The sequence below is a fragment of the Lithobates pipiens genome, unplaced genomic scaffold, assembly GCF_037356315.1.
Source record: "Lithobates pipiens isolate NorthernLeopardFrog02 unplaced genomic scaffold, aLitPip1_a1.2 Scaffold_22, whole genome shotgun sequence".
Lineage (NCBI taxonomy): Eukaryota > Metazoa > Chordata > Amphibia > Anura > Ranidae > Lithobates > Lithobates pipiens.
This window is the reverse complement of record NW_027507784.1, coordinates 195,849,911-195,868,871: the sequence shown is the minus strand read 5'-3', so window position 1 is coordinate 195,868,871 and position 18,961 is coordinate 195,849,911. Positions and strand designations below refer to the sequence as shown.

General features: G+C 43.6%; 1 protein-coding gene across 3 annotated transcripts in view; it reads left to right on the top strand.

Annotated features, from left to right (window-relative positions):
* The window catches only part of RHBDF1 (rhomboid 5 homolog 1), a 208,876-nt gene that overhangs the window by 131,683 nt on the left and 58,232 nt on the right, over positions 1 to 18,961 (top strand). For all 3 annotated transcript variants that reach the window (XM_077448794.1, XM_077448793.1, XM_077448795.1), the window contains 2 exons: positions 6,034 to 6,137; positions 11,999 to 12,062. In XM_077448794.1, coding sequence (XP_077304920.1) covers positions 6,034 to 6,137; positions 11,999 to 12,062 — 168 coding nt within the window. The remainder of the gene's footprint in view (positions 1 to 6,033; positions 6,138 to 11,998; positions 12,063 to 18,961) is intronic.

Below are 18,961 nucleotides of genomic sequence, written 5' to 3'. Positions count from 1 at the left end.
GTGTTTTGTGAAACAGCTGTTTTAAAGAAAATGGGTCAGTAAAACCTGTAAGAATCCAAATGTCTATTCCTCAGTCCTGGTTCACAGTGAATGCGCTTTGAAATCACGCAACTTCACTTGAAATCACACGATTTCAAAGCTGAATGTCAGTGCGACTTCAGGTACGACTTGGCAGGCATCTGTGTGACTTCATCCACAGATGTCTATGCAAGTCGCACCTGAAATCGGCGAAAATAGTGCAGGAAATACTTTTTCTAATTTTTGCAGCATCACAAAGTCGGCGTCGCACCAATTTTGAACAGTTCCATTGCCAGCAATAGGATGGACCTGTCAAATCGCATGACAAGTCACACCGTTGTGAACGGGGGCTAAGTTATTACAATAGTGAAGTCTTATCTGTCAGGGATAGGTGTGTGCTGCTATTCACTTGCGATGTCTTCCAGTCAGCCTTTCATTTTCAATCATGACCTTTGTTCCTTTGTTATATAACAGTTTTTTGAGTGTATATTAATAGCACTGAGCTCAAGCAGGAGTGAGAATACTTTGATGGGGGGAAAATACATAAAATAATAAAAAAAAAAAAAATCAGCTGAAAGTTAAGGACCCAAAACCCACTAAAACTTTTCCACTCCTGTAGTGAAAAGAATAAATATGATCACCTTTTCTCTCACTTCTGTGGTGCAAGGGTGGAGTCATGATTCTCCGTTAAGATCCCACAGAATGCTAAGTACTCCAGATCTTTTAAGAGATTGCTTGGAGCACAGTGCTGGGAGCATCTTCTTATACCCAATAAAATACCACCGATGTTTTTTAGGACTATCAGAACGACATTCATTAAATACAACTGGCAGGGGAAATCATCTCTCCTTCAATGAACCCTTCTACAGTGATCCAAAGGCGGAGTAGGCCTCACAGATCCTGCCTTATACTGTACTGTTGTACACATGACTAGAGTGATTGATTGGTGCAGGCACTCCCACAAGCTCTGGGTCTCCCTGGAACAGGACCCGGTACCATTTCCCATAGCTGGCCTTCCTTGGTCAGGCACCCAACTATCTTATATCCATCAATCACATCCCTTGCTAGAACCAAGTTACTAGAACAGGTATTTGCAGGCACGCCAAGTTTTTAACACCCATTATAGGCCATCCAGATGACTTCTCTACATTCTTATGCCCTTTGGGTTGGGCCCAACCTTCAGATCTCTTCGGCTCCCTCACTACCTGTGCATTGGCATATGAAAACTGCTGCATGTATCTTGTTTTCTATGTTTCCTTTAATTCGTGCTTTAACAGGTGCCTTGCCTAGTTTGAAGACTTCTGTCTCGGTGATGGCCCCACATATAAATTACTTTCTTCTTTTTATCGTATACTGCTTGACTTATCTTCCAAGCAGGATCCTCTGTACCTACTCAAATGGAAAAGGGAAACAACATTTACTGAAGATCAGAAGAACTGTATACTTTTTTTTTTGCTCACAAATCTTCCTTGTGTAGCAAATTCCAAGAAACTCCCTATAAAATCCTGACGCAGCGGTACCTGACTCCCTCTGTTCTAGTGTCCCTGTTTCCTCAACACAGCCCTTTTGTTGACAATAAGGAGCCCAGGTCGGCATGATACTTCACATTTTTTGGGAATGTCCCAATATTCAGCCTTTTTGGCAACAAGTCTTGCAAATCTCTGTTTTTGACAACCCTGCTGCAGTGTTTCTCAACTTAACTCCTATGTGTCCAGTAAGAGATACTACTAAAACATTTACTGAATTCTGCCAGGGTCTGCTCCCCAGTATGTGGAAAATGACATCCAACACATGGAGCATTTGACTTGTACCCCTGTAGACAAAACGGAGGAGCACAACACTCTGACTTTGAGACTTGTTTCACTATTCTGATGAATACCTATTGTTCGCCTAACCTGTGATCATTAACTGCAATGGAAGACATTTGTGGTACTGTCCCCTCTGCCGTGGTACCCTCCCCTTTTATTTCCTCTGATCTTTCTTTTTTTTTTCTTAAATTCTTTATTTAGTGGAATGCGTCAAAATACAAAAACATTACATGACAGATATAGCAGGTACAAACAGACCCTTGGAAGCATTCTGTTTGAAAAGGGCAACTTAAAACTATGACCCTCCCACCACCAACATACAGTAAATGGTACAGTTTTACATAAGAAGCTTACATAGCAAGCAAAACTGCTGGCAGAGTGTATCATAAGGACAAACAGCCTTAAGCCCGAGTTCACACTGTAGCAAACATCTGGGGTGCTGATCGATATTGGCACTAGCAGAGGTTCACAGAAGGCAGTGTGAACTGCCTGTGGTAGAGATGCGATGTGGGAACCGGCACTGGTATCGCACTGGTTCCCGCATCGCTACAGTGTGAACCCAGGCTAAAGGTACACAAGCTTAGGAGAAAGGGCACATAGAGGGTGGCAAATGTTTAGGTACCATAAGAAATACATTATAAACGAACAGTGCATCTAGACGGAAGGGAAACAAACATAAAAAGAAAAGGGGTAGTCTGATCCTTCCTTTCTCCTTCCTCGCCCCTTTTTTGTCTCTGGTCCCAAAAAGTGTCAAATGTGTCCGATCTCTCCACAGTAATGTCGCAGTACCGCTAAAAATCACTGATCGCTGCTATTAGTAGTAAAAAATAAATAATAATAACAAAAATGCCATAAATCTATCCTCTATTTGTAGAAGCTATAACTTTTGCGCAAACCAATCAATATATATACGCTTATTGCGATTTTTTTTTTTTTTTACCAAAAATTTGTAGAAGAAAAAATAGAAAAAAAAATAATTTCTTCATCAGTTTAGGCCAATGCCTAAACTGATGAAGAAATTTGTAGAAAATATGTAGAAGAGAAAATGTAAAAAAAAAAAAAATTCTTCATCAGTTTAGGCCAATGCCTAAACTGATGAAGAAATTTGTTTTTTTTTTCTAGTTTTTTTTTGGATATTTATTGTAGCAAAAAGTAAAAAAATTTTTTTTTTTTTCAAATTTGTCGCTATTTTTTGTTTATAGAGCAAAAAATAAAAACTGCAGAGGTGATCAATTGCCTCCAAAAGAAAACTATTTGTGGGAAAAAAAAGGACTTAAATTTTGTTTGGGTACAACGTCGCATGACCGCGCAATTGTCAGTTAAAGCGACGCAGTGCCGTATCTCAAAAAATGGCCCGTCATTAAGGGGGGCCAGATCCTTCCGAGGCTGAAGTGGTTAAGGTATGATGTTGTGTACCATGTATACAGTATATGTGTATGCACAGAATTAGACACACTTGGTGATGGTAATAAGCCAACAGGCTAGCTAGAGTTTCTTGCACGTAGGGATGCTTGGGAGGAGGACCCCTGTTTTTAGCCATTTTATTGCTGCATATGCATTTTGTCTCTGATCCAGAAATCGGCTTTCCTGTCATCAGCACCAAATCAGCAGGAGATAGACACTGTGGCACCATGAAAAATCTCAGCACACAGGAGGCTGTAATTTCCTGTTTTGTGAATTTAGAAGAAGGGTGGAAGAGGGTAATAGCTGCTGTTACATATGGACTTTGTGCTAGGTAGGGATACTGTGATTCAGTATCATTTACCCTGTAGGAGAGTTGTAGGACTGCTGTTTTCTTTGTCATTTCTATTTGTAAAAGTGCAAGAGTCATTATGATTGTTAGAATGCATACTCAGAAAACAAGAAAAACATTTTTCCATGATGTTTCAGTATTACAACAGAATGTTCAAGATTTATCTCAAAATAAACTGTTCTATGAGAACACAAATTGAACATAAGCATACCTCCCAACATTTGAACTTCAGAATAAGGGACACTGGAGGAGGGACAAGACCTGTGGCACGTGTAGCATGGGTGTGGCCAGTCGCTTAGCATTGGGAGGGGCATAAGGGATGTGGTTAAACAAAACCCATTTCCCTGATCCCATCCCAGCTCCATCCATTTCTCTGATCCCATCTCGGCTCCATCACTTCCTCCAATCCCTTTCCGGCTCCATCTATTCCCCCATTTCCATCCTGGCTCCATCTATTCCCCGGATCCCATCCACCTATTTCTCTTAACCCATCTCGGCTCCATCCATTCCCTGATCCCTTTCTGGCTCCATCCATTCCCCAATTCCATCCTGGCTCCATCTATTCCCCGGATCCCATCCCAGCTCCATCTATTCCCCTGATCCCATCCCGGCTCTATCCACCACCCCAATCCCATCTTGTCTCCATCCATTCACCCAATCCCATCCCAGCTCCATACATTTCTATCCCAGCTCCATCTTTTCCCCCGATCCCATCCCAGTTCCATCCATTTACCCGATCCTATTCCGGCTCCATCCATTCCCCCTGATCCCATCCCAGCTCCATCCATTCCCCCAATCCCCTCCCAGCTCCATCCATACCCCCAATCCCATCTCAACTCCATCCATTCTCACAATCCCATCCCAATTCCATCCATTCCCCAAATCCCATCCCAACTCTATCCATTTTTCCGATTCCCATCGCAATTCCATCCTTTCCTCCCGTTCCCATCCCAGCTCCATCCAATCCCGCTGATGCCATCCCAGCGCCATCCACCACTCCAATCCCATCTCGACTTCTTGCACCACCCCTATCCAATCCTGGCTCCATCCACCACCGTGATCCAATCCCAGCCCTATCCATTCGCCTGATCCCCATCCCAGCTCCATCCATTCCCTCGATCCCATTCCGGCTCCATCCATCCCCCCTGATGCCATCCCAGCTCCATCCATTCCTCCAATTCCATCCTGTCTCCATCTATTCCACCCGATACCATACCAGCTCCATCCACCACCCCAATCCCATTCTGGCTCCATCCACCACCCAGATCCCATTCCAGGTCCATCCACCACCCTGATCCAATACCAGCTCCATCCATCTCCCGATCCCATCCCAACTCTATCCATTCCCCTGATCCCATCCCTGTTTCATCCATTCCCCCTGATCCCATCCTGGCTCCATACATTCCCACCTGATTACATCCCAGCTCCATCCACCACCCCAATCCTATTCTGGCTCCATCCACCACCCTGATCCACTTCTAGCTCCATCCATCCCCCGATCCCATCCCAATGCTATCCATTCCCCTTATCCCATCCCAGCTCCATTAATTCCCCCTGATTCCATCCCGGCTCCATCCATCTCCGATCCCATCCTGGCTCCATCCATTCCCCCAATCCCATCCCGGCTCCATCTACTCCCTCTGATGTCATCCAGGTCCATCCATTCCACTGATCCCACCTCAGCTCCATCAACCACCCTATCCAATCCCATTATCATTAAAAGCGAAAGTAAAAGAAAAACTCAAATTTTGGGTGGCTCCCACAAAAGTAATAGATGGTAAATCTTCCATTGGGGACACTAGTTCTGGTGACTTGGATGTCCCCAAGGAATTCCCTTAATTTGATGGTATTTATTCTCACTTCCAGATTGGCTGTGGGACAGGAAGTGAATGGAAATCTCTGCAATGGGACACAGATGGCAAAAAAAACCTTACAGGGGTTATAACCCTCCCTTACTCTATCCAAAATGAAAAAAAAAAAGGTTTTTCACATCATTCTACTTTAAGTGGACTCCCTAGGGGGGGGGCTCAATGAGAAGCCCCAGTTTGAAATTAGTTTCTTTCTAGTGTTAATGTAATGACTGTTGCTTAGGGAAATCCGATCACACAAACAAAAGCATATAGCATGGCATTGATGTCATTAGAATGATTAGAATGATTATTAATGACTATATTCTTCCTCCCTAAACTTCTTTGACTTTTGTATATATATTCTAACCCATGCCTCGACTTTGCAACATAGCTCAAATAATGGTGACTGATCCCCCAACTTGATTAGCTGGCTTATTTACTAAGGGAAGAAAAGCTGGCATGCTGCATTTCTTCTTCTTGTATGCAATTCCTATTATCGTACAAATTATAGAATTGCTTATCTAACTTTAAAACTGTGAAATCTTATGGAATGTTTTACAGTATGTACACGTGTAATCATTATTTTATTTATGTTTTCTTCTAGTCCACCCTGGCTGTATGGGTCAAATGGCCAACTCATTCTAGCACCCCACTCTTGGCAAACAAAAGTGAAAGACATTATGGATCAGTATGTCGCCAGGATCCCAGGTATGGGCATGTATGTGGAATTTATCATGTTTTAGGTGTTAATAAATGCTTATGTTCCATGGAGCAACTGTATGTGCTTGTGTTTATATTTATTGTTTAGGCCTACATTTATTGTCTAGTCACAAGTGAGAACTGATCGTCATTTATACAAATTCAAATTGGCTTTGTCCCTTCCTGTGCCATTTATCTTTAGTTTTATTAAGGTTTTATGGCACGTTAACATGTAGTCTTATGCCGCGTACACACGACTGGACTTTTCAACGGACTAGGTCCGACGGTCTTCCTGACGGATTTTTGGCGGAGTTCTGACGGACTCTCCAAATGAACGGACTTGGCCACACGCAATCACCGCAAAGTCCGACGGATTTGAACATGATGACGTATGACCAGACTAGAATAAGGAAGTTCATAGCTAGTAGCCAATAGCCGCCCTAGCGTTGTTTTTTGTCCGTCGGACTAGCATACACCCAAACAGATTTCTGGATAAAAACTGGGTCCGGAGTTCCGGCCGAAAAATTTGAAACATGTTCTATTTCTAAAGTCCGTCAGATTTTTGGACAGCAAAGGTCCGTTGGAGCCCACACACAATCGAATTGTCCGACGGATTCGTTCCGTTGGACCTTTGCTGTCGAAAATTCAGATTGTGTGTACGCGGCATAAGAAGAGCTGGCATATCTGTAACATTTTTTAAAAGAACAGCAAACAATAACGAATTAACTTTAAATTGATGATGAGAAACAGCCAGGGGTCATATTTGTGCACAAAGTAGTAGGCTGACACTTGGGTACAAATGTAGGATGTGGTGGAAATCCATTTCTAGCTTTGACCATAATTTTCATGCACTAATAAGGAATAAACTTTGATATGCACAGGATTTCTGCAAAGATTCAAAAAACAAAAAGTGATCAAAAATAAAAGAAGACTACAGATACAAGGTCAGCAAATGGCTACCAGCAATCTCTCAATCTGAGACTGAGGTTCTGCTAAATTTCTTCTCACACAGTAGAAGTGAGACAGTAATCTGATCTTTGATATGCACATAGTTAAAGATTACCCATCTTGGCATGCAATGGCAACTTTAGCCAGCAGAGATTATATACAGCATACAAAAGGATATGTCGGGCTGTGATCAGATCTGTGTTACAGCATAACCCTGAGCTGGATCACATTACTTTAGCTAAAATTGTCATTGCCACTGGTGTGTAGAATTTACTCTAGGCTAGGTTTAGTGAGCACTATCATTTTTAAAACAGATAATATATGGAAATTGTAAAAGCACTCTACGAAGAGAAAACAAAGCAATAACCAAGTCTGCTTGTGTAGAAAGGACAGACAAAAAAAAGAATGAAATGCCCTAAAGAGGGACACCTCTCTCTGTTGCTGTTCTTTATTTCTGTGACTTCTCTGCTGCTTCCCTGCAGTGTTTTGTGTCTCACTTCTGCATCCTACTGCCCAAAATTCTCAGGCACCTATGGTCAGACCTTTAGTACCTCTGCACCTACCTTCTCCACCATCACTTCTCACCTAATGTATGAAAGTGCCAGGTCTACTGACCCAGACCTTTAGTACACCAGGCTACTGCAGGCACAGGCACATAGATCTAAGTACTCTTTATTCACAACAAATCCGCTGTACTGCCTTTTGATGTACTTGGTTGCCACAGATTTACTCAGTTGCTAGGCTTCCTAATGCCGCGTACACACGATCAAACAAGCGGGTGGAAAAGTCCGGCAAACTCAAGTCCGCCGGACAATCCCCCCGTGTGTAGCCTCCGGCATACTTTTTTGACCCGAAAGCATGGCGGACTTAGAATGTAGTTTTACACTCCAATCTTCCCGCCGGACTCGCATTTCGGCGGACAATCCGGCCGTGTGTATGCCAGTCCGCCGTACTTTTGAAATGAACGGACTTTTCCCGCCCAGAAAAAAGTCCGCTCATTTCGAGCGGGTCTCCAGGTAGGTGGGGCCCACGAAGGAGACGTCGCTGACTCCGCCGCCTGGTATGGACTTAAAGGGGAACCCCAACGCCGAAAAAAAATCAGCGTGGGGCCCCCCCAAAGTCCACAACAGACCCTTGTCCGAGCACGCTACCCGGCCGGCCAGGAAAGGAGGGGCGAGCGAGCGCCCCCCCCCTCCTGAGCCGTACCAGGCCGCGTGCCCTCAACATGGGGGTGCCTTGGGGAAGGGGGGCCGCGCGGCCCCCCCACCCCAAAGCACCTTGTCCCCATGTTGATGAGGACAAGGGCCTCTTCCCGACAACCCTGGCCATTGGTTGTCGGGGTCTGCGGGCGGGGGGCTTATCGTAATCCAGGAGCCTCCTTTAATAAGGGGGCCCCCCCGATACCGGCCCCCCACCCTATGTGAATGAGTATGGGGTACAATGTACCCCTACCCATTCACCTGTAAAATAAAGTACAAAAAAAAACACAACACACAAGATAAAATAATTTATTGCACAGCTCCGGGGGTCTTCCGTCTTCGGGGGTCTTCTCGCCGGACTCCTCCGCTATCTTCTTGTAGCTCTTTTACTAGCGGAGGAGCCCGGCATTCTTCTTCGTCGCCGCCGCCTCTTCTTCCGACTTCGGGGGTCTTGTCCCCCTCTTCGGTTCTTCTGCCGGGCCACCGCGCCTTCTTATAGCTCTTTTACAGGCGGTGGCCCGGTCTTCTGTCGCCGCCGCCGCTGCCGCCTTCCGTTCTTCTTCTTCTTCTTCTCCTGGAGATGTTGACTCGACGTTCTCTCCGGCCTCAATGCCAGGGACGCGCTGCGCTGCCACTTATATAGGGACAAGGGGCGGTGTCACATGGGTTGGTGTCAGCATCACCTGTGTCCATCAATTCAGTCTCACCTGTGTCCATCAATGCAGCCTCACCTGTGTCCATCAATACAGCCTCACCTGTTTCCATCAATTCAGTCTCACCTGTGTTCATCAATGCACTCTCACCTGTGTCCATCAGTGCAGCCTCACTGGAGCCCAAAAATGCAGCCTCACTGCTCATCAATGCAGCCTCACCTGTATCCATCAATTCAGCCTCACTGCTCATCACTGCAGCCCCACCTGTGTCCATCAATGCAGTCTCACCTGTGTCCATAAATTCAGCCTCACCTGTGTCCATCAGTGCAGCCTCACTGGTGGCCAAAAATGCAGCCTCACTGCTCATCAATGCAGCCTCACCTGTGTCCATCAATGCAGCCTCACCTGTGAACAACAATGCAGTCTCACCTGTGCCCAACAATGCAACCTCACCTGTGTTCATCAATGCGGATTCACCTGTGTCCATCAATGCAGATTCACCTGTGTCTGGCCGGTTCTATCTTCCACTGGGCGATCACTGGGAGAAGGGCTCCCATTCAAGCCCGCCTGCCGGCGGTGCTCGAACTCCCTCTCCCCCCCCTTTCCGAGGCAGCCCCACACTCAACAGCAATCACTTTGCACTCGCAGAATGTGAGTAGGCTAGTGGAAATTTGGAGTGCTGTGTTCTCTACCTTCTCATCCATGAGTCTGTCAAGAATGCTGCACTTTTGCCCCCCACTTTCCATACTGCTCTCCCTTGTTCTTGTACTGCCGATACTCACAGATGTCATATATTCTCTTTCCAAAGACCCCTCGGCTCTGAGGTTCATTTCATATGTCCTTCCCCTCTGCTCTGATATCCTAGCCATCTCTTATAAAACAAGCCCAACAGACCTCCTTTGGTCTTTGACCCATGTCCTGCCACCACCCTGTTATTAATATCCACACAGTGTGCACTTTCCATCCACTTTACCTGTCTGAATGCATTCCACTTATCCTTGCTTTCCTGCATCCTCAAGATAATATACTGATACACGCCTGACTCCTCTCATGATCAGCTCTTGTCCCTCAGTTCCTGTCCCCCCTACCCCTTTACCATCAACTTCTGCCCATTCCCCATTAATTGCATTTTCCTATCTCACCAATTACTATGGGACTGTCATCACGCTGGACTCATAGGCTGAAAGGCTCTTTTTTTTCCCCCTGGAATCTAATAGGGCAACTAAAGCTATTTAGAAACATGCATGCTCCTGCGTGTCATAGAGCCTTTTCATTTTGATTTTTTTCACTCCCTTGTATCTCCTACTAAACCATGTAACTGCTTAGGGAATTATTACAATAATAATTTAAAAAAATGCTTTTTAGCTATCAATTTTTAAATTGTAAAGCATTCCATGGTAACAGAAGGAGCAAATTGCTAGATAAAAGTATCTTACACTATTGCCGAATAGAGCTGGTTTTCAGTGTCAGGGATATTTACTGGTTTTATATGGGGGTGAACAACCCAGGAAGGAAGCCTGATCTCTTCCTTAGCTATGGCCAAGTAGGAGACACTACTAGCTTATGAGAGTTTATACTTGTAGTCAAGAGAAATCCAACCACAGCTAGAAGGGTGCACTAAAGGTTCATCAAACACAAAAGAAAGAACCTCATTTATATTCACAAACTGCAAAAGGCTAAATGAGTGTGCCTTTTCAGATTGGAAAAACATTGACATAACATTGGTTGTTTGTATAATAGAGTCACTGCAAAATATATAAATGCTGTTTATGAAATGTTACTATTGTAGCATTGGAATTGCTGAAAATACATAAAAGGACTTTCAAGGCATCCAGTTGCAGAATTAGGCAATGCCTTCCTTAGCTCATTAACATAACAATGCCTGCCATAGCTCATTAACATAACAATGCACACCATATTTCATTAACATAACGATGCGTTAGCTAAGGAAGTGATCACTCACTTGCAGTGCACTGAGCTGGCTACAAGTCCATCTTGTGTTCAATCCTGCGCGCCTCTGAATCGTGACATCACACCAGCCGGGACTAGGAAGCTCCACCTGACAGGGAAGTGAAGCGACACTTGCTGCAACCCTGCCAGCATGTAGCAGCAGCCCCAGTGTCACATCGATTCCAGACCCCCATAATGACCCACTGGTCCCCTCTAAATGAACTGATGGGAGCCAGGGGAAGCAGAAATAAAGTCCCTGCAGCTGCATTTAGATGCCTCGTTAATGCAAATCTGGTGAGGTGGCAGAGGGAGAAAGCCTTGTAATAAGTACTATTTTCTGGTAGGGGGCATTTGCCCCGTTGATTCCCCCCTCCCCCCGCAGATCTGCTCCTGATATGAGCTCTGTCAGTGAAATAGCATTCAAAGAATATTCTAAATGGGCCCTACATCTAGTGACTGACCTTAGCATTGTTTTTCAACAGTTTTTTTAATTTCAAAGAACCTTTATTGGGTTTTGTAGAAAAACATACAAAAGGAATTCCAGATCAACAGATATGAAGAACAAGGTATCATTTAGGAACATTCTGCAAGTCGTGCAACCCAAATTTATGCTGAACTCAAGGAGCACAGTTTTCACTGAGAGAACATTATTAGGACAACAGTAAGCATTAAACAGCAAACAAATAAAGCCAGAGTCAGATACAATAAAGTCTTTAAGGGGAGTTAAATGGCTAGTGTGGTGCTCCAGGTATGAGCAAGAAGTTGCATCAAAAGTTAGAGAAACTCAAGTACCGTGTCAACCAAGGTAGCCAGTATTCAGTAATACTAGAATATTTTCCAGTACTGGATGCAAAAAGTATTTAGTATGTACCAAGTGTGTGTGTCGTTTGGATGACTTTAGCGTTCTTCCAATGCTGAACTATAATCTATAATGAGACAGGCTGCTACAAATATTTGTAACACCAGGGTTCAACAGTTTTTTGATTGGTTAATGACCTTTACTCTGAAAATTTTAACAGGTCATTTTCTATTGTCCACAGAAAAAGGCTTGGTATATTTAAATAAATCTTTTGAATGATACAACTGAGAAAATGAATAACGAGTAATCATTTATGTTTAGGTTTTGCGCTGAACCAGCTTCCGTGCCTCCACACGAATGGCCTGATGACATCACAAAATGGCCGGTATGTGCCTTTTTTCAACAAGTTTAACAAGTTAAATAGTTGCTGGATTCTATTCTAAGCTAATTAAGAGTTCTGGCTACATAACTTTCAGTGTTTACAGTTTTGTGTTTAACCTCCCTGGTGGTATGATTAGTTCTGGTTTTAGGTGCTGAAAGCGGTACAATTATTTTGCATGGATATTTGGCATTTTATGTTGTAGTCCTGTAATTCTTAGGAATAACTCTCTTAAATCTGTTCAAACCAGAGTCTAGCAGACATCCCGGGTATGATAAAGTTTATAATATAATAAAGAATAATAAAAATTATTCAATAATGTAATCAAATCCTAAATCACTGAAAAAGAGACACTTTCTGGTTGCTATGGACAATCTCCAAATTCCAGGCAGAAAAAACAGTATTTATAATATAAAAGTGCATGCAGGGCACTGCACAGACCACTAGGGACAAAGGGGTGTGTAATTTTTTTATACAGTACTGTAATGTGTAAGATTACAGTACTGTGTGTGTTTTGTGTCTTTTAACTTTTTTGAATTTGGCGCCGATCTCTGCATCCGTGCACCGTAACGTCGCAGGGAACGGAGCTCAGCGGCACTCAGGCACTGTGTGAATCGAGCGGAGGACAGCTCGATCACACAGCGTGGAGGACATCGCTGGATCCAGGGGACAAGGTAAGTAACTTCTCCCTGTGTCCTCCCTGTATCCAGCGATACCATCGGGGTTACCGCTCGTGGAACTAAAATCCCAACCCGAGCCAGACTCTGGATCCCCGCTAGGGAGGTTAAAAAGTCCTGGCTTAAATCCTAACTCCAGATCCTTATACCAAATAATGAGAATAGTTAGAACCTCTGACAGATGTTTATTGTTTTCTCTCTGTTCCTCTTTGGAACCTAGGGGAAATTTCCTCAAAGGAGACAGAAAACCTTACATATGTTCTAACCGTTCCCCCCCAAAGCAAACAAAAAAAAAATACATTTTTGTTTGGAGTTGGGCTTTAATTGATAGTGCAGAAACGGTTACAGTAAAGCCAAACCATAAGGTGCTTGCACCCACTTTTACAGTGTTGATTGCCACGCCCACAGATCTTCCGCTGCCTCCAGCTTCCCACATTGCTCGAAGCCTATGTAACGTCACCAAGTTTGCGCATTTCAATAAGGGGGTTGTTAGTAGCACCATGACAATACCTGGTATGAGTTTTTGGAGGACTGCAGCTACAGATTGGGGGTCAGGCGGCACTGTCAAAATAGGAGCATGCATTTAACATGATGCCTTCAGTATATTGACACTGTTACTTTATTTTCTCTGGTGACAGTACATTGAAATTTTAAGAATGCATCTAAACTTTTGACAGAAATAAAAACACCAGGAAAGATAGCAACGATATAAACCTTCTTTTCTCCTGGATATGGTTTAATAACAATTCCTTTTTACCCCACAGGTTCTATAACTTTATCTATTCATATCTGTGCATATCTGCGCATTTACTGTATAGACATTGTCTCTGCATTCCTTAGGTAACTTTAAAAAAACATTCCTTTACCTTCACTGTCCATGTCCCAGCAGCCCGTTCTGTCACATAGGTTAATAAATAGTCCTGTCTGACTGTCCCAAGCAGACAGAGAATATGGAGCCCATCCGGGGGAAGGAGGGTGCAGGAGGTAGGGTAGAGAGGGGGGCGGGAGGTCTCTCTACAGTCACCGCTGAACACTGTCCCGTTCAGCTTCTCTCGTCCGGGGGGGGAGGGGGCTGCTCTCACCAGCCTGCTCTCTCCAGCCTGCTCTCACCAGCCTCCGTCCATCCCTGCTATAGTGGCATTGGAATCTGTAGGCTTTTACAAAAATCCTGTACTCTGTAGTGCTCCTCTCGTCCGGAGGGAGGTGGGCCGCTCTCACCCACCTCCACCGCTCACCATCCTAGCTGAAGCTCACTCCGTGCGGGGGGGGGGGGGGGGGTAGATCGTCTTAGCGGGGGGGCCTCCGCGCTGTGTTCCCGGCCATCCAGCTCATCCACCACCGCGGATGCCGGCCTTTCCTCGGCCCTCACAGGCGCTGCGCCAGGCTCCTCCCCCAGCGTTCTGACTTCACATCCCCGTGTGTCTTTACACACTATATTTTCCTAAAGTACCTGTGTTAAAGGTGAAGTGAATGGAGTGGACAATCGACAATCGATTGACAATTGATTGATTGGAAAAGGCTCCCCTGATGCACCATCCGTTAAATATATATCAATGGTTTAAAAGAGACGGCTTAAAGTTGTATATTGCACGAGATAAGCATTGCGATCTAAGACATATACGTGTAACCTGAGTACAGTCATATGCATTTTATTATCCCTGCATAAATATAAGGTACAACTCCCCTCGATTTTTAAAGAGACGGCTGGGTCTCAAGGAAGAGAGGTTCTTTTCTGTAAACAATAAAAAACAACAAAAATAATAACAATAAGGAAAGGGGGAGGGGAAGGAGGAAAAATATTATACATTCCTGAGAGTCAACTATTTGGGGAGGCCAGAGGAGAAAGCAAGAGGGGGTGCAAGCCCAAAAGGAAAATGAAAGGTCGATCCCAAAAAGTAACAGAACCCAAAACCCTCAGAGAGAGCATAAACTCGAGTACAAACGCAAGCTCAATTCAGAAATGTTTAACAACTAAAGAAGTGAACACCAGAAGCCCAACTATGGAAAAAAAAAACAGCCCAGACAACTAAAGGTGCAGGAAAAGAGGCAGCTAAGTTAAAGGGGGCTCAAGGAGAGAAGATGCAGGAGAGCATGGGAATAGAGATGGAAATTACAGAGGGGGAAGACCTGAGAAGTGAATCCCTAATGCCCACTAAACTGGATATGCTAGCAATGTTTGAGAGAATGAATCTGGGACACTTGTTAAAGAGGGTAGAAGAGATAGAAGAGAAAACAGAGAGACAAACACTGGAGATAGCTGGGTTAAAAACACAAATGAAAGAGCTACAAATACAACAAAGAGAATGTTATTACAAAATGGAAGCACAAGAAAACCAAAACAGGCGCCAAAACTTAAGGATAAGGGCTATACCAGAACAAAATGGAGAAAATCTGGAGGAAAAGATGAAGGAGATATTTACCCCCCTACTAGAGAGAGGAGAGGCAGAAAAGATAAAAATAGATAGAGTACACAGAGTAAGGAAACCACCTGGACTAAAAGAGGACACGCCACGGGATGTGCTTATTAAGTTTCACGAGTACTCAGATAAAGAAAAAATATGGAATAACCTAAGGAAGGGACCTCCTCTACAGTACGAACAAAAGACTTTACAAGTGTTCGCGGACCTATCAGCAGAAACCTTAATAAGAAAAAGAAAGCTCAAACCACTGTTGGACCAATTAAGAGAACTAAACATTAGATATAGCTGGGGGTTTCCCGCAGCATTGATAGTACATAAGGAGGGGAAGACAACAAGGTTGAGATTTTTAGAAGAAGTACAGGATTTTTGTAAAAGCCTACAGATTCCAATGCCAAAAGTGTATGAAGGGTTGATAAGGGAGGAGCTACCGGGGGGAGGAGGGGGGTGGTGGGAGGAGGGGGTGGTGGGAGGTGTGGGGGGGGGGAGGGTAGAAGTATTAAAAAGATCGCTCTGAAGCTATAGAAGCATATTGATATTGAAAATGGTGGAGGAGCTCTTCTGGGGGGGGGGGATCAGGGAAGGGTCTCTCTAGGAAGGTGCGCTCCGCCCTCTTCGCCCGGGATCTTAGGACCCGGGGGGGTGGACACGGGGCAGTGGGTTGGGGTCTCCACCTCAGGGGAGGAGGTGCAGACACCAGGATGGGGATATATCCAGGTTGGAGGCATGAGGTTCGGAGGTGGGGGGGGGGGGGGAGGGAGGGAGGAGAATAACCTATAGCTCAAGATCTCATGTAAAAAGGGCACTATCTAGGTTCTAGTATGATAATAGTAAATTGTGTGTCGTATAATGTGAGGGGTCTGAACGTAGCAAACAAACGGTTTAAGATATTGAGAGAATTGGAGCAACTTAACGCAGAGGTTGTGTTCTTACAGGAAACGCACTTAACCCATGAAAGTAAAATAAGACTGTATTCCCCAAGGTACCCAACATGGTTCTATGGTGACTCAGTTTCAAGTAGAACAAAGGGGGTAGCGTTGGGGCTGGGCCGGGATATACAATTTAAGGTAGAGGGCAGGATGGGGGACCCGGAAGGGAGGTTCCTGTTTTTAAAAGGGAAATTATGGGGAATAAAATATACCTTGGCAAACATATATAGCCCAAACAAGAACCCAATAACCTATCTGAGAAAGATACTGGGAAAACTCTGGGATTTTAAGGAAGGGAGGGTGATTGTGGCAGGAGCCCTACATTTTCTGATGAATCCGAGACTGGATAGTTTGTCCCATGCACAGGAGACGGGGAACGGACAGCGGAATTTAATTAAACAACAGATGGCTGAGTTACAGCTGATAGATGTGTGGAGGATGCAATACCCGAAGAAACTAGATTATTCGTTCTACTCCCCTGTGCATGGGACGTACACCAAGATAGATTACTGGCTGGTGGAACACCAGCTATTGGAGGAAGTGGTGGATACGGACATCGGAATCAGGACCTTGTCAGACCACGCACCCATAACTATGAGAATTAAAATCCCAGAGGTAAAGAAACCCTCGTTTACTTGGAAACTCAATAAAGAATTATTAGATGTAGAAGGAGAGGAAATAATAAGAAAGGAGTTGGAATTTTTTTTTTGCCTCAAATGGGAAGGGTGAGACGGCGGAGAATATACTATGGGAGGCCCACAAGGCTTACATAAGAGGAATATATATTTCCCTTGGGGAAAAAAAAAAGGAATAATAAGGTAAAAGAATTAAGAGAAGAAATCAGAAGATTAGAATTAAAACACAAAATAGAGAAACAGAATGGACAAGGACAGATACAGGTGGTACAACGGAATTTAGCTATTAAAAAATTAGAGCTAGAGGAAATAATAGAGCAAGAAGTAAGGAGAGAATATTATAAAATAGCGAAAGAGCGATATATGTGGGGAAATAAGAATGGTAAGAGCTTAGCTAGGATAATGAGGAAAAAGAAAGCAAAAATTTTTATAGAGAAAATACTAGATAAAAATAGTGAGACCAAGTATAAGACTAAAGATATAGCGGAGGTATTTAGAGAATACTATGAGCAATTATATTGGGTCAGAAAAAAGGAGACAGAACAACAAGAGAACATCAGAAGGGGGAAAATTAAAGAATGCATAATAAACGCCAAGGTCCCTAGAATATCACAAGAAATAGCACAGGAATTGGAGTCCCCTATAACAGTATTTGAAGTAAACCAAGCAATAAAAGAAACTACAGGAGGGAAAAGCCCGGGCCCGGATGGCTATACAATACAATACTTTAAGAAATTCGGGGAAATATTGTCACCAAGGCTATGTGTATATTTTAATGGCCTAGGCATAAAATATGGTCTGGGTGAGGAAGCCTCTCTAGCAATTATTACTACAATACTGAAAGAAGGGAGCGAGGGCTTGATATGTTCAAACTATAGCCCAATCTCATTGTTAAATACTGACATAAAACTGTTTGCAAAAATACTAGCAACTAGAATGAAAAAATGAGTCCCGAACCTGGTCCACCCAGACCAAGTGGGGTTTGTGGGGGGCCGAGAGGGAAGGGATAATGGAGTGAGGACACTATTGCTTCTCCAGAAAATTCAAGAGTGCAGAATCCCCAGTCTGCTTTTATCAATAGACGCAGAAAAAGCTTTCGATTGAGTAGACTGGGAATTCATGATGGGCACACTGAAGGAAATGGGATTTGGTACCCGAATCCTGAGTTGGATAAAGACACTTTATGAGTGTCCAAGGGCAGTGGTAAGGGTAAACGGTAACTTGTCTGACCCCTTCAGGATGTACAATGGGATTAGACAGGGCTTCCCACTTTCACCGATATTGTTCGTATTGTCATTAGAACCACTGTTGGAGACAGTGAGGAAAAATCCTGATATAGGAGGAATTGAGGTCGGGGAAGAGACACATAAGGTAGCCGCATTTGCGGACGATGTTCTATTTTATGTGACGAAACCTAGAATCTCCATGCCAAACTTGGTAATGATCAAGCAGTATGGAGATTTATCAAACTTTAAAATAAATTCAAAGAAAACAGAAGTGTTAAATGTCAATACGAGCAATAGGGAAGAACAGGATATTAAGGGTGAATTTCCCTTCCTGTGGAAGAAGGAAATTAAACATCTAGGCATAAAATTGGTAGCCCCATTAAGGAAAATCTATGAGATAAATTATGTTCCCCTGCTGGATGAAGTAAGAGAAGACACGAAAAAAATAATGATGAAACCATTGTCCTGGTTTGGCCGGATAAACGCCCTTAAGATGATCATACAACCAAAAATATTATACAAGTTACAGATGTTACCGATATATATCCCTCCAGTCTATTTCAATATCATTAAATCCTTAACCTCCCTGGCGGTATGATTATTTCGGATTTTAGGTGCTGAAAGCGGTACCATTATTTTGAATGGAAATTTGGCGTTTTATATTGTAAGCCTGCAATTCTTAGGAATAACTCACTGAAATCTGTTTAAACCAAAGTCTAGTAGACATCCCGGGTAGGATAAAGTTTGAAACACAAAATCATAAATTATAATATAATAAATAACTGTAAATAATACAAAATAATATCAAAAACACTGACTTTTTTTTTTTTTTGTCAAACAAGGGTGCAATATTGGTAGTCATATTGCTTCAGTAAACGTCTCTGGTATGGAAAATTTTAAAACATGGTACAGCACAAAGTCCAACATCACAGTCAGGACAGTAGAACCTTGTTTCTTTTCGAATTTTCCTTCCAGTGTCGTCACGCTTAGAGCAGCAAACGACACACATCCTTGTGGGTGC